Below are 20932 nucleotides of genomic sequence, written 5' to 3' on the forward strand. Positions count from 1 at the left end.
TAAGCCTTTGCTTTTACAAGGGATTCAATAGTCAAGTGGCGGCGAGGCGGGGTTTGAAGTTCAAACCCGCGTGTCTCACACTTGATCCGACATCGACATCAATGGGCTATTGTCGCTTAATCCAGGGCCCTACAGTTGAGCGCAAAAGAACTTCCTATTTCTTGATGACAAAAGAGTAAGGATCGTTCCTTACCTGGACCCAGCGCTCAAGCGAGAGCGCCAGCAGCGCTGCGCCGCTGCACGGGAGCAGGTGCTTGCGCGGAGCCCGCACCCGAAAGGTGCGCGCCGCCCAGCGCATCCAGCGGCGCACGTCCTTTTGTTCCCATTTCTCTGGATCTGAAAAAAATTAAAATATCTATTTAATTTGCGGATTACCTCACAAGTATGGATGTACGAGTATTACCTCATATGTCGGTTTATGTGATAACTAGCTGTGCCCGCGACATTCGTATGCGTAAAATTGTTTTATTCTAACAGTTTTTAAGATATTTCCCGTTTTTACAACATTTTTCTTTCCTGCTCCGCCCCTATTGGCTGTAGCGTAATATAGCCTTCCTCATTTTACCTATTCTAAACACCTACTGTCCTCTGCGTTGTCTGGAAGAGATCACTTTATAGCGCTAAAACCTAATAAAATTATTTTAATAAGGAGTAATTATTTTAAATTTCAAAGACATACAGAAGTAAGAACACAAGATGCTCGGTGTTTTCATTTCAAATTTAGCGCATTTTTATAAATTGAAAGCCTAAGCCAGTAGACATTATTTGATTTTCTGCAAATAATCTTTTATAAAGCGCTTTTACGAGTAGGTATATCTTTCGCTTCTTAGAGACATGAAGTGGGCCAGAGCAGAGAAGACGTCTCTTTTTCAGGGGTTAATAATATTACAAAATATTTGTTAGGTAATGCGAGTTGGGCAGTAGGTAAATGTTATTTTAAGTTTAACATCCTAAACATAATCTTCAACTATATTTAATACTAGCGGTCGCCCGCGACTTCATACGCGTGGATCCCGTTTTACCCCCTTCATCTTACGCGGTTTAGATTTTTTCATACAAATGTTTTTTCCCGCTAACTCCCGTTCCCGTGGGAATTTTGCAATATCCTGTTGTAACTAAGCTTTAAGTTTACTAAGATACCTGCATGCCAAATTTCAAGCGTCTAACTTAAGCGGTTTAGATTTTTCATACAAAAGGATTTTCCCGCTAATTCCCGTTCCCGTGGGAATTCCTAAGTATACTATAACCTGCACAGGAGTATGAATAATAATTGTACTAAGTTTCGTTAAAATCCGTCGAGTAGTTTTTGTTTCTATAAGGAACATACAGACAGACAGACACAAAATTTTACTGATTGAATTTTTTGCATCAGTATCGATCACTAATCACCCCCTGATAGTTATTTTGAAAATTTATTTCATGTACAGAATTGACCTCTCTACAGATTTATTATAGTTAAGTATAGATGTGCTTTGAATTTTTGAACGGGCAGCTCTACAATAGTTTGTGTAGTATTTAAAAGCAATACCTAGAAGAAGTGCAGTCTGAAATTTGTATTTGGCAAGTTTATTTCTGTTTCTTGTAACTATTGAATTATGTTTTCCATGGACTGTGATGACTGTGAAGCTACTGTAGTTATTAAATTTCCTGAAAAACCTTTTCAAAGAAGACTTATGGAAATACCTATAGTGGCTTGGAAGAAGTTGGGTGCCAGGGGCTTCTTGGCGGGAATGTGAAGAGTCATGTTAGCGGTTTTGTTTTATTTTCTAAAATTCGTGTTTGGACGACTATTAATGTGTACTAATGGTGGATTATTAATAGCCATTAAGTGTTCGTGAACGTGCACGAGTATGGGCAAATGAAACAAAACAGTGCAGCGGGATTCTTCGGGTTGTCTCAAGTAGTCCATATCACATCCATATGTAGTCTCAGTAAAGCACCACAACTTTACTGAGACTCAAAGGGTGGGAAGGGATATCATCTATCATCCTTCATTATCATTAACCCAAGTTCCATCCCACTTGGTCCCATTTCGTAACTCATCTCACTTAAAACTTGAAAATGGCGCAAATCAAGTCGACCTTGACGTTTATTGCCGACATACTCGTAAAAAAGAAGAAGAAGGAGTAGGGTGCCAAATAAAATTAATTTTTTTCAGTTTGTTTTTTTTTCAGTCAGCTGATAACCGTCCAACCAATAAGGTAAGTGCCCCCTACTTCGGTATATTAAGGCTCTTATGACTTTAACAATTTATTTAAAAATAACCAAGCATGATATCAGTATGAAAGCTTTTGTATGCTAAACTTTGGTCTTTTGACAGTAACTTAATACATAAATTGTAGTTATATTGTTTGAACTTTTTTTAATATTAATTGTTCTGCGGACCTCTTGTTTGGATCCTGTTTCGTGATAAAATTTTGCTCTGTTTCTAAGTTCGTGAACTCATGTCCCCTATTTCGGGATAAAGTTTTACGCATCGAGTTAGGATATTTTAATAATGATTAAGGGATGAATAAATTTAAAAACGATAGTATAAATTTAGAATAAAAGAATTTTGTGAAATTGACGACATTACTTACCTACCTAAAATATTCATAAGAAATAATGTGAGTCTGTCTAGCTAGGTAGGTACGTACCTTCGTATAAAGTTTTGATTTATTATTCTAACAACATATAATCATCAGAAATGTAGGGGGGCCTTACCCCCCCCACCCTCCCCTTCGTAGTCATAAAATTTAGATTTTTTATTTCTAACGATATGTGAAAATATTCATACAAGTCTAAGTTTAAAAAATGAGGGGGGAGGGGACTAACCCCCCACCCCTGGAGCTGCTTCAAGTGAGGGTAGTCCCCCCCCCTGAAAATAGCCCCATATACGCCAATGACTCATAATAAAAATTAATTAATTTATTACTTAGGTAGGTAAGTATTAAAAACTAAAAAATATGTCGATTTCTTTGATGTTATGTGTCATACAAGTACCTAACACTATACATTTATACAGGGTGTCCCGTAATGTAACGTCAAGCCGGAACTGGGTGTTGAGGCAAGTTGTGCTGGTTATCAGAAAAATATAAAAAAAATCTATGTGGCATATTTTCAAAATAATAGGCATTTAAAAAAAATCTACAAATTCTACTCCAGGTGACGGTCCTTTTACTCGTGTTGCCACAAATCTTCACTTTTTCCAAAAATTTTTTTTGTTATGTAACCCTGAATAATGCTTCTCTAAATTGTTATCAAAATTACAAAACCAGCTGCTCCAGCTTGGATGAAAAAAATACATTATTCCCAAAAAAAATTTCAAAATAAAAATTTTGCCTAGTTTAAACTGACTGTACTGAAAAAAAATTGTACTACGCGAGTGTGGCAAGTGACGTCATAATTTGGCGCATTTAGTAAGGATTCCAAAATGGTATAACACTTGGTAAATTTTTGCAGTAATTGTCGACAATTTTTGTTTTTTTGGAAATAGTCCCGTTTTTAATTTTATCTACCTTGGTTAAAAAATATTATTCTTATGTGCCCAAAATTCAAGTTTCTGTGACTGACTACCGTACAGTCAGTAACAGAAACTTTTGTCACCATGACAGTAATTAGTAGTTGACATACTGTGACAAAAGTCACCCGTGCGCGCGCGCCTTTACTACCTGCTCTGCCTGCACTTGTAATTGGTAACAGGGATAATAAGGATATGAAGTTTCGGTTATGGATACGGTTACGGATATTAGAATAATATTATACCGGTTTCGGTTACGGTCACGGATATGAAATCATTTCAGATTATCCGAAAGTTTCGGATAATTTCGGTTACGGATATTATGTATTAGAATTTCAAAAATGTAGGTATAATTCAAATAGCAAAATGCTGCGTGACCCACATAGCTACTTTATGTACCAACTAAGACGACACCTATCTATGATAAAGTTAAAACAGGCTGGCATATTAAATGGTGCCAGGGAATGCCAGACAAGTTGGTAACAAATATTAAGATTTAAGGTACAATTCCAAGACGGGCCGCAGACCGCAAACTGCAACCGCAAACTGCAAAACTCTATGAAATCGGCAGCGCGGCATTGCAGCTGCGGCGTGTATACTGCAGATTTCATAGAGTTTTGCAGTTTGGAATTGTACCCTTAGACTCCGCCTTTATCCGAAACTATCCGTAACTTTTGAATCAGTTTCGGTTACGGTTATGGATATTTTTTTATTTCGGATATCCGATAGTTTCGGTTACGGTTACGGATATCCATAACATCCCTGCTTGGTAAGATGGCCCTCTCCGTCCCGCTCATACCTTTTTAAATGGCTTCTTCACCTCACTTAAGCCAGAAACTTGAATTATGGGCACATTAGAAGAATATTTTTAACCAAGGTAGATAAAGTTAAAAACGGGATTATTTCCAAAAAAACAAAAATTGTCGACAATTACAGCAAGAATTTACCAAGTGTTATACCATTTTGGAATCCTTACTAAATGCGCCAAATTATGACGTCACTTGCCACACTCGCGTAGTACAATTTTTTTTCAGTACAGTCAGTTTAAACTAGGCAAAATTTTTATTTTGAAATTATTTTTGGGAATAATGAATTTTTTTTCATCCAAGCTGTAGCAGCTGGTTTTGTAATTTTGATAACAATTTAGAGAAGCATTATTCAGGGTTACATAACAAAAAAAAATTTTGGAAAAAGTGAAGATTTGTGGCAACACGAGTAAAAGGACCGTCACCTGGAGTAGAATTTTTAGATTTTTTTTAAATGCCTATTATAGCAAACCGGTTACTACGTGCCTATCGCGCCGGCATCACGCTACGCTACCCGATATGGGCATAGCTCGAATCCCGCGCGAGCTACACCCCGCGCGCCGCGCCCCGCTAACGGTTACAGCGCTCTAGAATTTTCGATCGGCGTCCCGCCCATAGCCGCGACGCATCGATCGCCAGTACGCGTTCGCGCTCCGCACGTTACACGCGCGCGCGCTGCTCATATCTGGCGCCCAACGTAAAATATGTATAAGTGACCTACAGTGACAGTGTAAAAGTTATTCGTTCTCCGCAATGCATACAAGAAGCCGAAACGCGTGTGACAGAGAGAATGCGGCGCCGAATCCCGCATTTCCCAGCCCTCTGCCGCCCACGCCGCCGACGCAGGATCGCGATGAACACCATGAAGTTCCAACAAGCCGCGATACGACCTACGTTCCCGCTTCTCACTTTTCTACTGAAAACGTAGCCAGCATAATAGAATCATTGCAAAGATCGCAGACGGAAGCATTCAAAGACCTCCTGTTATCTGTGACACGAATTAACACGTCGACACCGGCCCCAGGGGAAGGCACCCTGGCCCGCTGTAAGTCACAATTTTCCGGCCACCCGAACGAATCGGTAGAAGCGTTTATAGACGCCGTCGAGGCGTACAGTGACTGTGCTCAAGTGTCCAGCACTAACATCGTTCGCGGCCTCGCATTTCTCTTCAGTGGTGATGCTGCTACGTGGTGGCTTGGCATCAAGAACACCATCACATCGTGGGACGAGGCCAAAGAGAACCTGATAAGTGCCTTCGGTGACCGCCGCCCGCCACACCGCATTTACCTACAGCTATTCGCGAGCCCGCAGATACACAATGAAAACACGGACACATTCATAGCGCGCAGCCGTGCCCTTCTATCGAAAATATCGGATAGAGACGTCTCGGAGAAGGCCAGGCTAGACATGGTGTACGGCCTCCTACACACTAAAATCCGGCAGAGACTACGCCGTGAAGAATTTGCCACTTTTCAAGACCTACTACGTCATGCGCGCAATATAGAAGACAGCCAGGGCGAGGCAGATACGTCGAGAGGTACTCCGACGCCGCGCACGGCACCCTGCGCGAGCACAACATACGCCGGTCCCCGAGCGCCCACTTATACGGCGCCGGAATCCGCCATACGTGCCCCGCAACCGCCGCCTGCCGCCGCCGCCAGCCGCTATCCGGCCCCCGCAGCCGCCGCCACACGGTGGGCTGATATTAGAGCTTCATAGACTTAGCGTCGCTCAAAAATCAAGTGCCTAATTTTGAAAAAATAAATATGCCAATGTGTTCCTTTACCAAAAAGGAATATTTTATGTTATGTAACGTTTCTTGATAAAGTTATTATTTAATAAGTTATTGACAATTTCCTTTTTTTTTGTATGGAGCTCAACATTTATTTTTATTTTATTCGTTATTCTCAAGCTTTCTAAAGAAATTGACTTTTGTATTACGTAATGCAACATATAAGCTATGTTATCACCAAGTGTCGCACTTCGGAAATCTTCGGAACAATGTCATTTTGGACTTTAAAATAAAAAAATAAAAAATTTAAATAACTGCCAAATTTTGTAAAAATAACTACGCCAATGTGTTCCTTTGCCAAAAAGAAATATTTTATGTTATGTAACTTTTCTTGATAAAGTTATTATTTAATAAGTTATTGACAATAATTACTATTTTTTTGTATGGAGCTCAACATTTATTTTTATTTTATTCGTTATTCTTAATCTTTCTTAAGAAATTGCTTTTTGTATTATGTAATGCATCATATAAGCTATATTATCACCAAGGGACGAATCCCAGAAACCCTCGGAACATTGTCATTTTCGACTTTAAAATAAAAAAACAAACGAAAAAGAAAACTGCAATGTTATGTACTTTCTTCCGTACTACCCTAACGAGGTGAAGAACTAAGCGCGTTTTTTATAGTGGTGTTCCCAGGAGGCCTAATCCACATGATTACTAAGGTTACTATAATATAATATTTGTTTTATGGAAATTAAGCCAGTTTGAAGTTAAGTTTATTGGTTAGACCACAGAATAATAATAAGTACTACGTACAGAAGTTTAACTTCGCGAAGGTATTTAAAAAAATGTATGCTCAATGTCATTAACAATATGGTGTAATTTAGCCTGTCTCAAGAGTCAAGCACCATTTTGTTGACAAACGTCAGTGATCGGCACTGCGCCGAAGCTATAGGGCTGACTTCGGTAATATGATGTGACTCTCACCTACCCTGCTGGCTATTAAAAACATTCTCTTTCGTTGTCACAGTGAAGACATTCAGGTTGCACTAGGGTGGATTCCAGGTCATAGTGGTATCCGCGGCAATGAACAGGTTGACCTATGGGCAGGAGAAGCTGCACATGCAGGGTCTCCTCTTAATACGATATATGCTTGTGACACTTTACCCTTAGCACTCAGAGACCTTGTTGACCAATGGCAGATCCTTTTCAACGAATCGTCTAAAACAAAAGGTCGACACTATGCCAACATCCAACCAATAATTCCCAGAAAACCGTGGTTTTTTAAACAGAAAGGGATAGATAAACGCATAGTGTCAACGATATGCCGTCTTCGCATTGGTCACGCATGCACTCCAGTTTTCCTCCATAAAATTAATGTGAGAAATAGCCCATTATGCGATTGTGGAGAAGACGAAGGTTCCCCTGAGCATATTTTCTTTAATTGTAAAAATTATTCTGTTTCTTTATATGATATCCTTCCCCTTAAAACTCCTCGTCCTTTCAACTTCCAATATATATTAACTCAACACTTTTGTATTAAATATCTAAGTAAATATTGTGCTGTCTTTGACATCAAACTATAATTATTCTAACTCCTCTTTCCCTATTAACATAATTGTTGTGTCGTTTGACTGTGATGTTTGTTGTTGTTTTAGGTGGTGGTTTTAAGGTTTAAAAAAAAAGAAAGGGAAAAAATTGCTGCATTACCTATCTAAAATATTACTGAAGCGGACTAAAGTATGTGTCTCCTTAAACACTTGACATTGGCAGAATCACCGCGGCAATAAATCCGCGGGATAGTCCAAAAAAAAAAAAAAAAAAAAAAAAAAAATATGATGTGACGTGAGGTGCCAAACTGCGGAAAATGGCGGAGGAAATACATGATTTAGCATGAATTATCATGAATAATATTAACTACTTATTTACCTCTCAGTGTCTTGAGGCAACTTAAAAAAGTACATTCTGTGTTTTTATTATTATTTAGGCAGTTAAATACTGCACAGTATTTCGTACACCATTCTCTTTATTTTCTTCCATCATACACAAGAATACGCGTGCGTAAGTCAATGTTCGCTCGTATGTGAGGCCTTGTCGAATAGTATCCTGTAGGTGGGCCATCGTGCGTGTTTTGTTTTCGATGTAAACTCGCGGAGATGAACAGGCCTGGTTAGACTCAAGAGCCACTTTCTGAATCTACAAAAGTAAAGCTTGCTTTCTCAGTATCAGCCTCGTCATCAAATTGATCATTTATAGTGGACTTTTTGGTGGTGTTGAAAACCTTTCTTGATGGCAATTACGTCTAAATTATTCATTTCTTTTGATATGGCTTTACAAATATCACATCGCTGCTTGTGCAGAGCTGCCATTTATCAACGATATTATTTTTCTATCAATCAAGTGAGAATCAGTTATTACGAGATTGTTTTGCTTCCAGAATTACGATCTATTAAATTTTCAATTTCCGCGTCCATTAAGTTTTTTTCATTGATAACATTAAAATAGGTCGACAATAATTAAATGCAGCTTATTTTGAATTAAAAAAAAATGGGTCTCCTTCATACATTTGAAAAAGAAATGAGTCGATAGTAAAAAGTGGAGCTAGAAACCTTATTTTCCCTTATCCATTTTATCTGGAGACATCAAACCGAACGTTCATTTGGGCACTTACAAGTTGCCCTAAAACGCTAGAATCATTATTTTCGCAAATTTTGTTTCGCAGACCAAACTATACTACGTACATGGAGCTCTACATACGTATATGCCTGCAAGAATACAAAATTATTGCTCACGGAAAAGATATTTACTTCCAATCAGAAAGTACTACACCACGCTCGAATTTTGCAGGAGAGCAACTAATGAAGATATTTTGCACAATTTATTTTTAAAATCTGATTCTCAGATATATAAGGTGTTATTTTTTGTACTGATCATACTTTACCAACGCATCTAATAAAATCATACAAATACAACCCAAGTGTTTTTAAAAAAAAATTCAGGCTAGTTTTTGTTTTTACTTTTCCTAACAAAAAAAAGATATTATTTTTACAACCATCCTGTCTTCACTCACTGCCTCTCTCTCTTTCTTTACTCATTTCATTCATACGAGTACGAACAATGGCCGCGCGCATTCATTCAACGTTCACACACATAAAGGTTAGATTACACTAAACCTACGTTACCAAAAATTATCACTCGTGAGTATGTACGATGTTACGTCATGTTAATAGGTACTACGCGCTGGGAGAAACAAAATCTAGCTACATAAGTAGGTAAATAAGTGTATTTTCATTAGTGTAATAGCGGGGGACTTTTCCAACGAACCGAGGCGAATCATCCGCGTTAAACTAGAAATTTAAAAAAGGATAGAAATTGGAATTCAATATCTACGGTTTCGTAATGCCTACGCAATTTATTTAGAGACGTAATAAAAAATTGATAGGTACATACCTATTACTACTTCGCTTCGCTTCAGTGGAAATGCACCCTAATATTGAATATGAATGTGTTGTAAATAAAACTCACTGATCAATTTTCCTGGTTTTAATTCCTAAATTATGATTTGCCATCACACTTTAGATTCATTGATTTTACTTATTCACACATTTACCTATTTTGAATGTTGTTATTTAAAGTTCCTAGGTTATTATTACACTAATCACAATACATTTTGAACGTCAAGCCTTTGTTGAATGTTCACGTAAACACTGTCTTGCACTGTCTAATCTAGCCACGATCGAATTGAGGTAATGCTTTCGGGCTGCACACTTGCTTGCTGTTCACTAGACACCACGTCGGATGTTGTATTCACAATTCGCGCACTAACTTTTTAACGGAAAAAGTCCCTTTCGCGTAAACAAGCACTCATCTGTCCAAATCACACTGTAGGTATGTACCTAGGTAGACTTCCGCAATAACCATCGATAGAACTAGGTCGCGGTCGTGGCCCTCTGGCAACAACTCCTTGATAAGGCATTCCGTATTTTTACGCAAAAGCCGCCGTCTGCGGCGCTCGCATCTGGGTACCGCCAGCACTGTGCCGGTGATTGAAATTGAAATCCAGAACTTCGTCCTCGAAGCGCACGGAATCTCGTCAAGTCAGGATACGGCTGCGCTCCCTGAAGCGCTGCGCGGCTCCAAACAAGCAAGGTATGAAGGTTTTCGACTCGTCAATGTTTCTCGTCGGCCAGTTAGTGTGCCCGAAACATAATTTCACCTGCGTTTTGTTATTGATCAAGCGCGGCATTGTAATAAATCACACATACACTGCAATACGTTTGGGCGCATTGGACGGACTGGGACGATTATTTATGTTGTTGTGCTCCCGCATGCCGATCGGCGGCTCGGCGCGGGCTGTGGGCGCGGAGCGACTGGCAGCGAGCGATATCAATATGGCCGACTCACGCGGCGCGGCACGTGGCAGTGGTCGTTGCCCTCGGCCGGCTACTACGATAGTGCGTACAAACGAATACTCACCGCGCTCAAAGGATGATTTATTTTTTATTTTTTTCGAAACATTCTTTGTCGTTTTACTCGAAAACTAGCCTGAATTTTTTTTTAAAAACACTTGTGTTGTATTTGTATGATTTTATTAGATGCGTTGGTAAAGTATGATCAGTACAAAAAATAACACCTTATAGACAATAATATAAACTTCATAGAAAACACAAAGTTTTATCAACAGAAGCAAAAAGTTAATTAATAAATGATCAATTTGATGATGAGGCTGATACTGATACTGAAAGAAAGCTTTACTTTTGTAGATATTAGCCTATTTCACGGTTCAGAAACTGACTCTGAATAACCAATAAACTTAACTTTCCATAAAACATATTTTAATAATCTTACAAGTGGATTAGGCCTCCTGGGAACACCACTATAAAAAACGTGCTTAGTTCTTCACCTCGTTAGGGTAGTACGGAAGAAAGTACATAACATTGCAGTTATTTTTTTCGTTAGTTTTTTTTTATTTTAAAGTCGAAAATGACAATGTTCCGAGGGTTTCCGGGATTCGTCCCTTGGTGATAATATAGCTTATATGATGCATTACATAATACAAAAAGCAATTTCTTAAGAAAGATTAAGAATAACGAATAAAATAAAAATAAATGTTGAGCTCCATACAAAAAAATAGTAATTATTGTCAATAACTTATTAAATAATAACTTTATCAAGAAAAGTTACATAACATAAAATATTTCTTTTTGGCAAAGGAACACATTGGCGTAGTTATTTTTACAAAATTTGGCAGTTATTTAAATTTTTTATTTTTTTTATTTTAAAGTCCAAAATGACATTGTTCCGAAGATTTCCGAAGTGCGACACTTGGTGATAACATAGCTTATATGTTGCATTACGTAATACAAAAGTCAATTTCTTTAGAAAGCTTGAGAATAACGAATAAAATAAAAATAAATGTTGAGCTCCATACAAAAAAAAAGGAAATTGTCAATAACTTATTAAATAATAACTTTATCAAGAAACGTTACATAACATAAAATATTCCTTTTTGGTAAAGGAACACATTGGCATATTTATTTTTTCAAAATTAGGCACTTGATTTTTGAGCGACGCTAAGTCTATGAAGCTCTAATATCAGCCCACCGTGCGCCACCCGGGCGCCGCCGGCCGTCACGTACGCCGCCGCCCGCCAGCCGCCGCCGCCCCCGCCGCCGTCGTCCCCGCCGCCGCAACCATCACCTGACGCCGCCGCCGCCCCCGCCGCGAGAAAGTCGCGTCCCACATGCACGTACTGCAAAAGGTTCGGACACACCCGCGATCAATGCCGTAAATTGCAGAGCCAAGGTCAGTCCCAATTCCCTACTAACTATTCAGTGCGTGATAACGGTGATAACTCGTTGCGTGATAAAAGTGAGCCATTCTTTAGTGTCGAATCCCGGTCGTTTTCGCGTAAAGTGCGTAATCAGTGTTCAAAATCAATTAATAACTTAAACTCTAAAGACTCTAACCATAAAACTACTAAGAAAACGACTCGTCCATCAAATAATAGCAACTCTAAAATACCTACTAATTGTAGTGTTCAAAGTTCCTACTCGTGTCCCGCTTCCGATGTGCAAAATCATTCTATTTCACAGAGTCCCAAAACGCGATTAAATACATTATTTGATGAACGAAGTCGCAATAACATTCAGTGTAATAGCGATAGTTACAATGCTCAATCTTTTAAAAGTTCGATTACTCCAGAAAAATGTAATTTTTCTCACTCTTGTAAAGATAAACAAGATGCTAAGAGTAACAATAGTATGCCACAATGTAATACGAATCAACATGTTCAATCCTTACCAATGTCTCGTAAGTGTAATTCCGAAAAACTTAATTTTTCGCTTCCATGTGATTGTCGTAATAATTTGTCACAATGTAATAGTAATCAGCATACTCAGTCCTTACAAACTTGTAAGTGCAATTTTGATAAAACCAAATTTAATTCTTGTCAATCCTGTGACAATCGAGATAACGTGTCACAGTGCAATAATGTTCAGTATACTCAATCCTTACAAGCTTGTAAGTGCCATTTTCATAAGACTAACTGTAATGTTTCTCAATCCTGTGTTAATACAAATAGTGTGTCACAGTGCAATAATGTGCAGTATAGTCCATCCTTACAAGTTGATTGTAAGTGCAATTATGTAAAATTTAATTCCACTGATTCTTGTGATTATAATAATTTTGTGTCACAATGCAACAATAGTCAGTGTCGCCAATCCTTACACAGTCGTTGTAAGTGCAATTTTGAAAATTCTAATTTTGTTTATTCTTGTGATAATTCTAGTAATAATGAGTCACAATGCAAAAATGATCAGAATAGTAAATCCTTACATAACTGTAAGTGCAACTTTGATAAATGTGTAATTAATTCTACATCTTGTGAAAATCTTAGTTCAGTGCCACAATGTAGTGATGTTCAGAATACCCAGTGTTCACAAAAATGTCAAAACTGTAACTTGATCAAATGCTATTGTTTTGAATATGGAAATGTAAATAATGGAGCGCGTGCGTGTGATGACGATTTTGCGGATAGCCCCGTAGGCCGCGATTTACGCCCTATTTTTCATATTGACATCTTAGGTCACAAGGGTACCGCTCTCATCGATACGGCTGCTAGACACTGTATTGCGGGTCACACGCTGTATGCTCTCCTTCTACGCCTGGGTCATCAGCTGCATTCTTCCTGGCGGGAAATAAAACTCGCCGACGGTATAGTCCGACGTATGAAGGTACTTACTACCACATTACCTGTGCGTTTAGAGCAGACTGTCATCAGAATCCCATTTTTAATTTTTCCAGACGCTACAAATAACGAGACGTTACTGGGAATAGATTTTATTACAGCTGCTAAGGTAGTAATAGATTTTCACAACGACTTGTGGTATTTTAGCAATAACGATCAAATAAAATATAACCTATCGTTCGAACCTACCTCTCGTACCGTGTCCTGTGCTTCTACAGAGGTTCTTAGGGATGATGAAGGCCGTCATCTCAATCCAGCTGAGCGACAAGCGCTCGCTGATGTCCTCACCAGGCACGCGCATATTTTCAGAGCAGGGGGAGGCCCAACACCGTATGCAGAGCATCGCATCGAGACTGGTGAACACCCGCCAATAGCTGTGCCTCCTTACCGCCTGAATCCCTCAAAGAAGGAGCAAATGAAGGTAGAGATTGACAAAATGTTACAGGATGACATCATCGAAGATTGCGAATCGGCTTGGTGTTCCCCGGCGCTGATGGTGCCGAAGTCCAATGGTGGTATCCGTTTTTGCGTAGACTACAGACGCCTAAACGCAGTCACCAAGTCCGATACTTACCCGATGCCGCGCATCGATGAGCTGTTGCAGAGTACTAAACGAGACTGCTTCATGAGTACCCTGGACCTGAAGTCTTCGTACTGGCAGGTGAAGGTACGCGAAGCCGACAGGGACAAAACCGCGTTTACTTGCCCTCTAGGTACTTACCGCTTTAAGAGAATGCCGTTCGGCCTGAAAAACGCACCAGCGACATTCCAGCGCCTCATAGATCGTCTCCGTTCCTGCTCAGCTTTACAAAACGTAACTATACTTGCGTACTTAGATGACCTACTGGTGATTTCTGATGGAGGAATCCAGAAACATCTGCAAGACCTCGAGGCAGTTTTCAAACGCCTGGCCGAGTTCCACCTCCACGTCAACAGGGAGAAGTGTGCATTCGCTAGAGAAAGCGTCAAATACCTCGGCCATGTTGTTACCCAGCAGGGTATTTCCACCGACCCAGAGAAGGTGAGTGCTGTCCTCGAGATGAAGGAACCAGGTAACCTTAAACACCTGAGAACCTTTCTGCAGACGTGTTCATGGTTCAGGAAATTCATACCGAACTTCTCTAAAGTTGCCGAACCATTAACACGCCTAACCAGGAAAAACCAAGTATGGACTTGGAGTGCTGACCAATCCCGATCTTTCAACGAGCTGAAGCGCCTACTTACCTCGGCTCCTGTGCTGGTGCAAGCTGATTTCACCCAGCCCTTCATCCTGCGCACCGATGCAAGCAATTATGCCCTCGGCGCAGTGCTACTACAAGGTGAAGGTCACCAGGAGAGGCCGATAGAATACGCCAGCCGACTTCTCAACGCAGCTGAGCGCAACTACTCCACCACGGAGCGAGAGGCGCTCGCTGTAGTGTGGGCTGTGGAGCGTTTTCGACCTTACCTGGACGGCCAACCAGTCATCATTGGCAGCGACCATCAACCCCTGCGATGGCTGCTATCTCTGAAATCGCCAGCAGGAAGGTTAGTCCGTTGGGCTCTTAAACTCCAGTCTTTCGACATCCAGTTCCAATATACCCCAGGGAAGGCAAACGTCGTGGCAGATACGCTTAGCAGACCTATTTGTTCATCCGAGACAAGCCAAGATTGCGGTATTTGCTCGATCATCTGCGATCTGCCCACGAAGTCACCAAGCCAACTGCGCCAAGAACAACTCGCAGACCCTGAAGTGGGAAAAATTGTCAAAGACCTGGAGGACACCAACGATCTCAATGCCAAAAGATGGTCAGAGAGGGGTTACCTTATGGACCAAGGGGTTCTGTTCCGATACAATCCGGACTCTGATAGCGAAACCCCTCAGTTAGTTATTCCAGCCGGCCAAGTTGCAGAGATACTAAAGGAGCTACACGACTCCCCAACAGCCGGTCATCCAGGCATCGACAGAACGTACCAGAAGGTTGCCCAACTTTATTATTTCACAGGGATGCGGAGGAAAATCACGGACTACGTGAAAGCCTGCATCCACTGCCAACGATACAAGGCATCTAACACCAAACCCCAGGGTTTACTTCAGACACCGGTGATGAACCAACGTAACGAGGTATTAGCCATTGACCTATTCGGCCCGTTACCGGAAGGAGACCAGGGGGAGCGGTGGGTTTTACTTGTGGAAGATACAGCAACCAGATGGACGGAACTGTACGCTCTCAAGGAAGCGACAGCAGAAGCCTGTGCACACACTCTTATTGAGGAGTATTTTATGCGGTACGGTTTACCTCGCAGGATTATTTCGGACAACGGTGTCCAGTTCGTGTCCGCAGTAATGCGTGAGTGCATGTTAGTCCTGGATATCAAACAAAACTTCGTGCCTTTGTACCATCCAGAAGCGAATCCTGCCGAGCGCAAAAACCGAGACCTGAAAGCAATGTTAGCACATCTCGTGGAAGAGGACCACACATCATGGCCAGTAAAGCTACCGGTGATCCGCTTTGCCTTGAATAATGCAAAGTGCCGCACTACAGGTACGTCACCAGCTTTTCTAACTTTCGGCAGAGAAATGCGGTCCCCCACAGAGGTCGTACACGACCTTCGTGCTATCTCAAACAAAGACAATTTCGTCCCACAAATTACCCCTTATCTCAGGACATTCCTGAAGTCACTGTCAGCTGTGCGAGAACGGGTGGAGATCCAACAGGATAAGGCTAAGCAGTACGCTGATTCTACGCGTCGTCCCTCAGATGCATTCCAGGTTGGTGACTTAGTTCTTTTAAAATCTCACCTCCTGAGTAAAGGCTCCAAAGACCTGACGGCCAAGTTCTTCCCGCGCCGTGATGGACCTTATCGCATAGCAGAGAAGGTTAGCCCTACTACTTACAACATCTCCAGTACCGACCAGCCTGACATTGTTATAGGGAGATATCATACACAAGATCTTACCCGTTACCAAGGTAGCGAAGCCGTCCCTCCGAAGCCCGTAGTACCTAAAAGGAAACGCGGAAGACCACGTAAGGTTTAGGGGGGGATGATGGTTAATGCTAGACCACGGACGAGGGCGTTTCCCTGGTCTAGAGGGGGAGCATATAGCAAACCGGTTACTACGTGCCTATCGCGCCGGCATCACGCTACGCTACCCGATATGGGCATAGCTCGAATCCCGCGCGAGCTACACCCCGCGCGCCGCGCCCCGCTAACGGTTACAGCGCTCTAGAATTTTCGATCGGCGTCCCGCCCATAGCCGCGACGCATCGATCGCCAGTACGCGTTCGCGCTCCGCACGTTACACGCGCGCGCGCTGCTCATACTATTATTTTGAAAATATGCCACATAGATTTTTTTTATATTTTTCTGATAACCAGCACAACTTGCCTCAACACCCAGTTCCGGCTTGACGTTACATTACGGGACACCCTGTATATCACGAACTTGGGAAAAAGTAACAATAATTACGGTTCCTTGTTTCGTGATACTGATTATTCCCAATTCCCCAAGTAAAATTCATGGATTATTGTCAAATTGTGTCAATTAACTATTATCTATCCCATATAAAATACAAATAAACCAAGAAAAATAAAACGAATCGAATTAAAACCAAAATTACGCTGGTAGTACTTATGCTAATTTATCTTAAAATTGGTCATTTATGTGAACTTCAAACTCGTGTCATATAAATTCTAGTGAACGAAACATATACCGAATTTAGATCATGAGAAACTTAAATAAATGTATTATTTGTTTCATAACTTACATTTCAACTATCATAAATAATTATTTAAAAACCAAGCATCAAAATATTATCCATAATATCCTTGATTCGGTAGTATCACGAAACAGGGGACACCCGAAAAATAATATGTACGCTATTTCGTGAGTCAAATAATCGCAATTTTAAAGGAATTCTACGTTTTCATATAACTTTTTTCTAAGCCAAATCAATTGTCAAGGAACACATGAAACCACTATTACAAGTTTTATGCAAATGGACGTTTCTTCGCCTTTCTATAAGCTTAAGAAGTTGGAGCGCTAACCTTACGGTGAGAGCAACATTTTCACGCCGCACGGCTGTTTTTGGCTCTCTGAGAGTTTGAAGCTTCGTATTGCTCTCATTTTTGGCGCCACAATGTTGGTACTTGGTTTTTTAGATAGCTTAAATAATAGAGTTTTTGTAGTAATAAAGAATTTTTATAAATAATATTCCATTTGCTTATTATTTGAGCTAGAAAAAAAACTTACGAACTTACGTACTATCACGAACTAGTAGCCGTTTACCTTATTCAATAAATTCTACTCTATCTTCATCTAGCATGATTGAAAACTCAATCCAGATTAATCGTATTGCATCATTTACTACAAAAATCGAATCTACACTGGTATTAAAATGCGAAAGAAATTCCTATTTAGTTTGCAAGACCATTATTGTTGTTACTGAATTTCAGCATACTACGAGTAACAGCTAGATCCAAGGTAGAAAGATATGTACTGTGATATGTCCCTATCTACCAGTTGAACGGCAGAACTACCCTATATTTTGTTGCAAACATACAGGGTGAAATTGCAAACAGTTGCCAAAGCTCTTTAGAACAAATAACTTTATTGGTACCTATTATATTTAATCGTAGTATTTTCCGAAAAAAATAATTGAAATATAATTCGAGGGTGCCCACTTCCTTTAAAAGCTATAAGCTTAAGTACCTGAAAATACGCACCATAATGTTACTTTAATACGCTTAGCAGTTAACTATGTGTGCGTATTTATCTATGAACGAAGTAAATTACCCACGTGTGTCAATTTTGAAATCGTGCGCAGCGAAAAGAAATAATTTATGAAAAAAAATGTTTTCTTTACGTAAATCGATTAAGTTACTGATGAGTCGCTCCTAAAAATTTACCAACTGTTTACAGTCACCCTGTACCTATTATCTAACATGAGATGAAAGTGTGAATTTTTGGACTTCATAAAGTTTTGATCGTTTTCAAGTTTTGTCAATTACTTTCCGTGACTGACTAAAATCCACTAAAGTAGGCGCAGGCAAAAGCTTATATAGCCTGACCAGGAACATAAAAACCCTGGCATAGAGGCGCTTCAATTGCATTTGATAGTGCAACACTGAGTACAGTCGTACATGTGTTAAATTAATAGGCTAAATTTATGTATCAGGATTCAGGATTACGGGCTAATTTGATATTTTCATAAATGAACGAAAAATATTATTAAAGGTAACCTGGTTTAAATAAATTAAATGAAACCATCAATCGAGCTAGTAGGATTTATTTTATTATTCATCAATAATCAAATTCAGAACTTGAATATTCAACTGCAATGTCTGCTCATGAACGCTTCAAACTCGGTACTTCTTTCCCAATTCCATAAAATTCAAAACTTAGAAAGTAACAAAAAACTTTAAAATGGGTAGTTGAAACAGACTACAGCTAATTTTCATAGTGGACTGTACTATACGATAAACATGTCAGTCAATTTGACAACCTTTGTCGGAAACATTATTCAATGAAAATATTGTCCGAACCCTTAGTATTTCTCTTCGACAAATACATTAACACACCGTGAACCACTTTTCTTTCACGACTATAAAAATATTTTAGCAATTTAATTCACAAAATCAATTGCACACATTTAAAATAAAGTTTGTTTACACTTTGACAACAATAGACTGACATGCAAGGTGACATGTCAATGAAGTTTTCAGTTACTGTTGCCATTAAAAGAAATTAGTACCATTAGTTTTCCGCAACATGGCGAGGGTTTTTATGTTCCTGGTCAGGCTATATAAAATCTAAGAAACCATAATTAATTCAAACAAATCTAGGTACTATCTTTCTATTTGAAATGGAAATGCGATTTTGATTCAATAAAAAACTATCCTAAACTGGATTACAAGGCCCTTGTGGCCACAATGACTGGAAGTTACCCTATATACCTATACCTACTCCTAATATTCGGATTGTTAAACCTTAAAGTATACAATAACGTATTTCTTTCCCATTAAGTAATCATGAACTGACAATAATTTGTTACTTCATGTTAGGATTAACTAAAGGAATTATTCTTCTATAGGTTGAACTTTAGTTTCTGTTGTTTCTTATCCGGAAAAAAATAGCGACACATTTAATTTTGTACAGTTGATAAATTCAAATAACTCGAGGCAACTCAAAACTAGATACTGAAAAGACTTCAATTTTGAGATTAAAAGCACGGCTCTATCGCAACATTCGCAAACGGTAGTGTTACAATCCCGAAATGGCGCGCGTTAGGCCTAAATATCAGAATAAGTAAACATCAAAGGAATATGTTTAATTGTTACCATTCACGTGACTGCTAAGCTAACTGCTACTTAAGTATGAATTAGTTTAATTCTTTAACACGCATAGACATCTCTGTCTGTCTCTACTCTTGTTTCTACTTAATTGACGGTTACCAAAATATTGTAAACTAGAGTTTAATTTATTTACGAGATTAAACTACTAATAGATAAGATCTTTCTTATCTATCGATTCTGCAAATCCCCTTCTCAGTACCTACTTACCCAAGTGCAGCTGCTGCATAATCAAATAATAAATCCAAAGTTTTTCATTTTAACGTGATTTTGTTATTGCTCTAACCTAAAAGGAGATGCTAAAGCTGTATAAGTCCTAAAAAGTAGGCTTTACACTATCACCTATTCTATGTATCTAGTTACAACTCCCGCTGATATTCTAGTATCCCGCGGTCGATTACCTCCTGAAGAAGATCATCCACTAACATTCTTTAACCCTGACTGGACCACTTGCCTGCACAATATCACATAACTGCTCAGTTCACTTTTACTGGCCGTGATATGAATGCACTATAATGTGTATTATCACATAATCACATAGTAAACACTGAATTGACACTTCACAACACGCCGGGCGGGAGAGCAGGAAGGCGCTGAGCCTTACCAGAGGGCACGGCGTCATCGCCCGAGTCGGAGTCGGCGCCGGAGTCGGGCGCGGGCGCCTCCATGCAGGCATCGCGGTGCTCGTGCGGCGCCAGGGTGCACACCACCACTCCTCCACCACTAGCTCCAATTCGCACCACGCACCACTCGGTACTAGGCCTCGCGACGCGCCCTCCCATCGCTTTTTATTCCTCGCCCGGCGTCATCGACGTGACGTAGACGATTCGTCACCGCAATCTGCAGTGACGAGGAAAACGCTTTCTGGGAAGCTGCGCGCGCGCCGGGCGCCACAGTCTGATGGAGTCGCGCGCAGTTCGTCTGCCAACTGCTTTCAGAGTGACCGTTAGTTCGCAACTTTTGTAGGCTGTGACTCTGTTGATACAATGCGATTCTTATTAGTAGCATGCATCGAACAAGTGTGGACAGTAGTTAGTGATTTCGTAAAGGTTGACTTCGTTGTAAATACTTGTCTCATATTTGGCGGTTAGCCAGTTGGGAAGCCCCAATCTTTATATGTATAGATAACAGTAATACATAATAATGGGTAGGTAAAGTTTTCGTTTTGTTGATGAGTAGAGCTTATAAAAATGATATAATTTTATTGAATTACATGGAACTTTTAAAATTTCTTCAAAGAAAAACTGATTCTATTTTCATTAAAAAACTTCTAAATGCCTAGTCTTGTACCACCGACCGCAGCACGGACGA

The 20932-nt window shown here is 40.0% G+C and overlaps 1 protein-coding gene across 1 annotated transcript in view; it reads right to left on the reverse strand.

Annotated features, from left to right (window-relative positions):
* The window catches only part of LOC135072770 (DNA-binding protein D-ETS-6-like), a 52517-nt gene extending 32114 nt beyond the window's left edge, over positions 1–20403 (reverse strand). The window contains exons 1-2 of the mRNA XM_063966806.1: positions 20226–20403; positions 194–336 (exon numbers count right to left, since the gene is read on the reverse strand). Of these exons, the coding sequence (XP_063822876.1) occupies positions 194–336; positions 20226–20403 (321 nt within the window). The remainder of the gene's footprint in view (positions 1–193; positions 337–20225) is intronic.
* Between the last annotated feature and the right edge of the window lie 529 nt (positions 20404–20932).

This window comes from Ostrinia nubilalis, chromosome 6 (assembly GCF_963855985.1).
Source record: "Ostrinia nubilalis chromosome 6, ilOstNubi1.1, whole genome shotgun sequence".
NCBI classification, from domain to species: domain Eukaryota; kingdom Metazoa; phylum Arthropoda; class Insecta; order Lepidoptera; family Crambidae; genus Ostrinia; species Ostrinia nubilalis.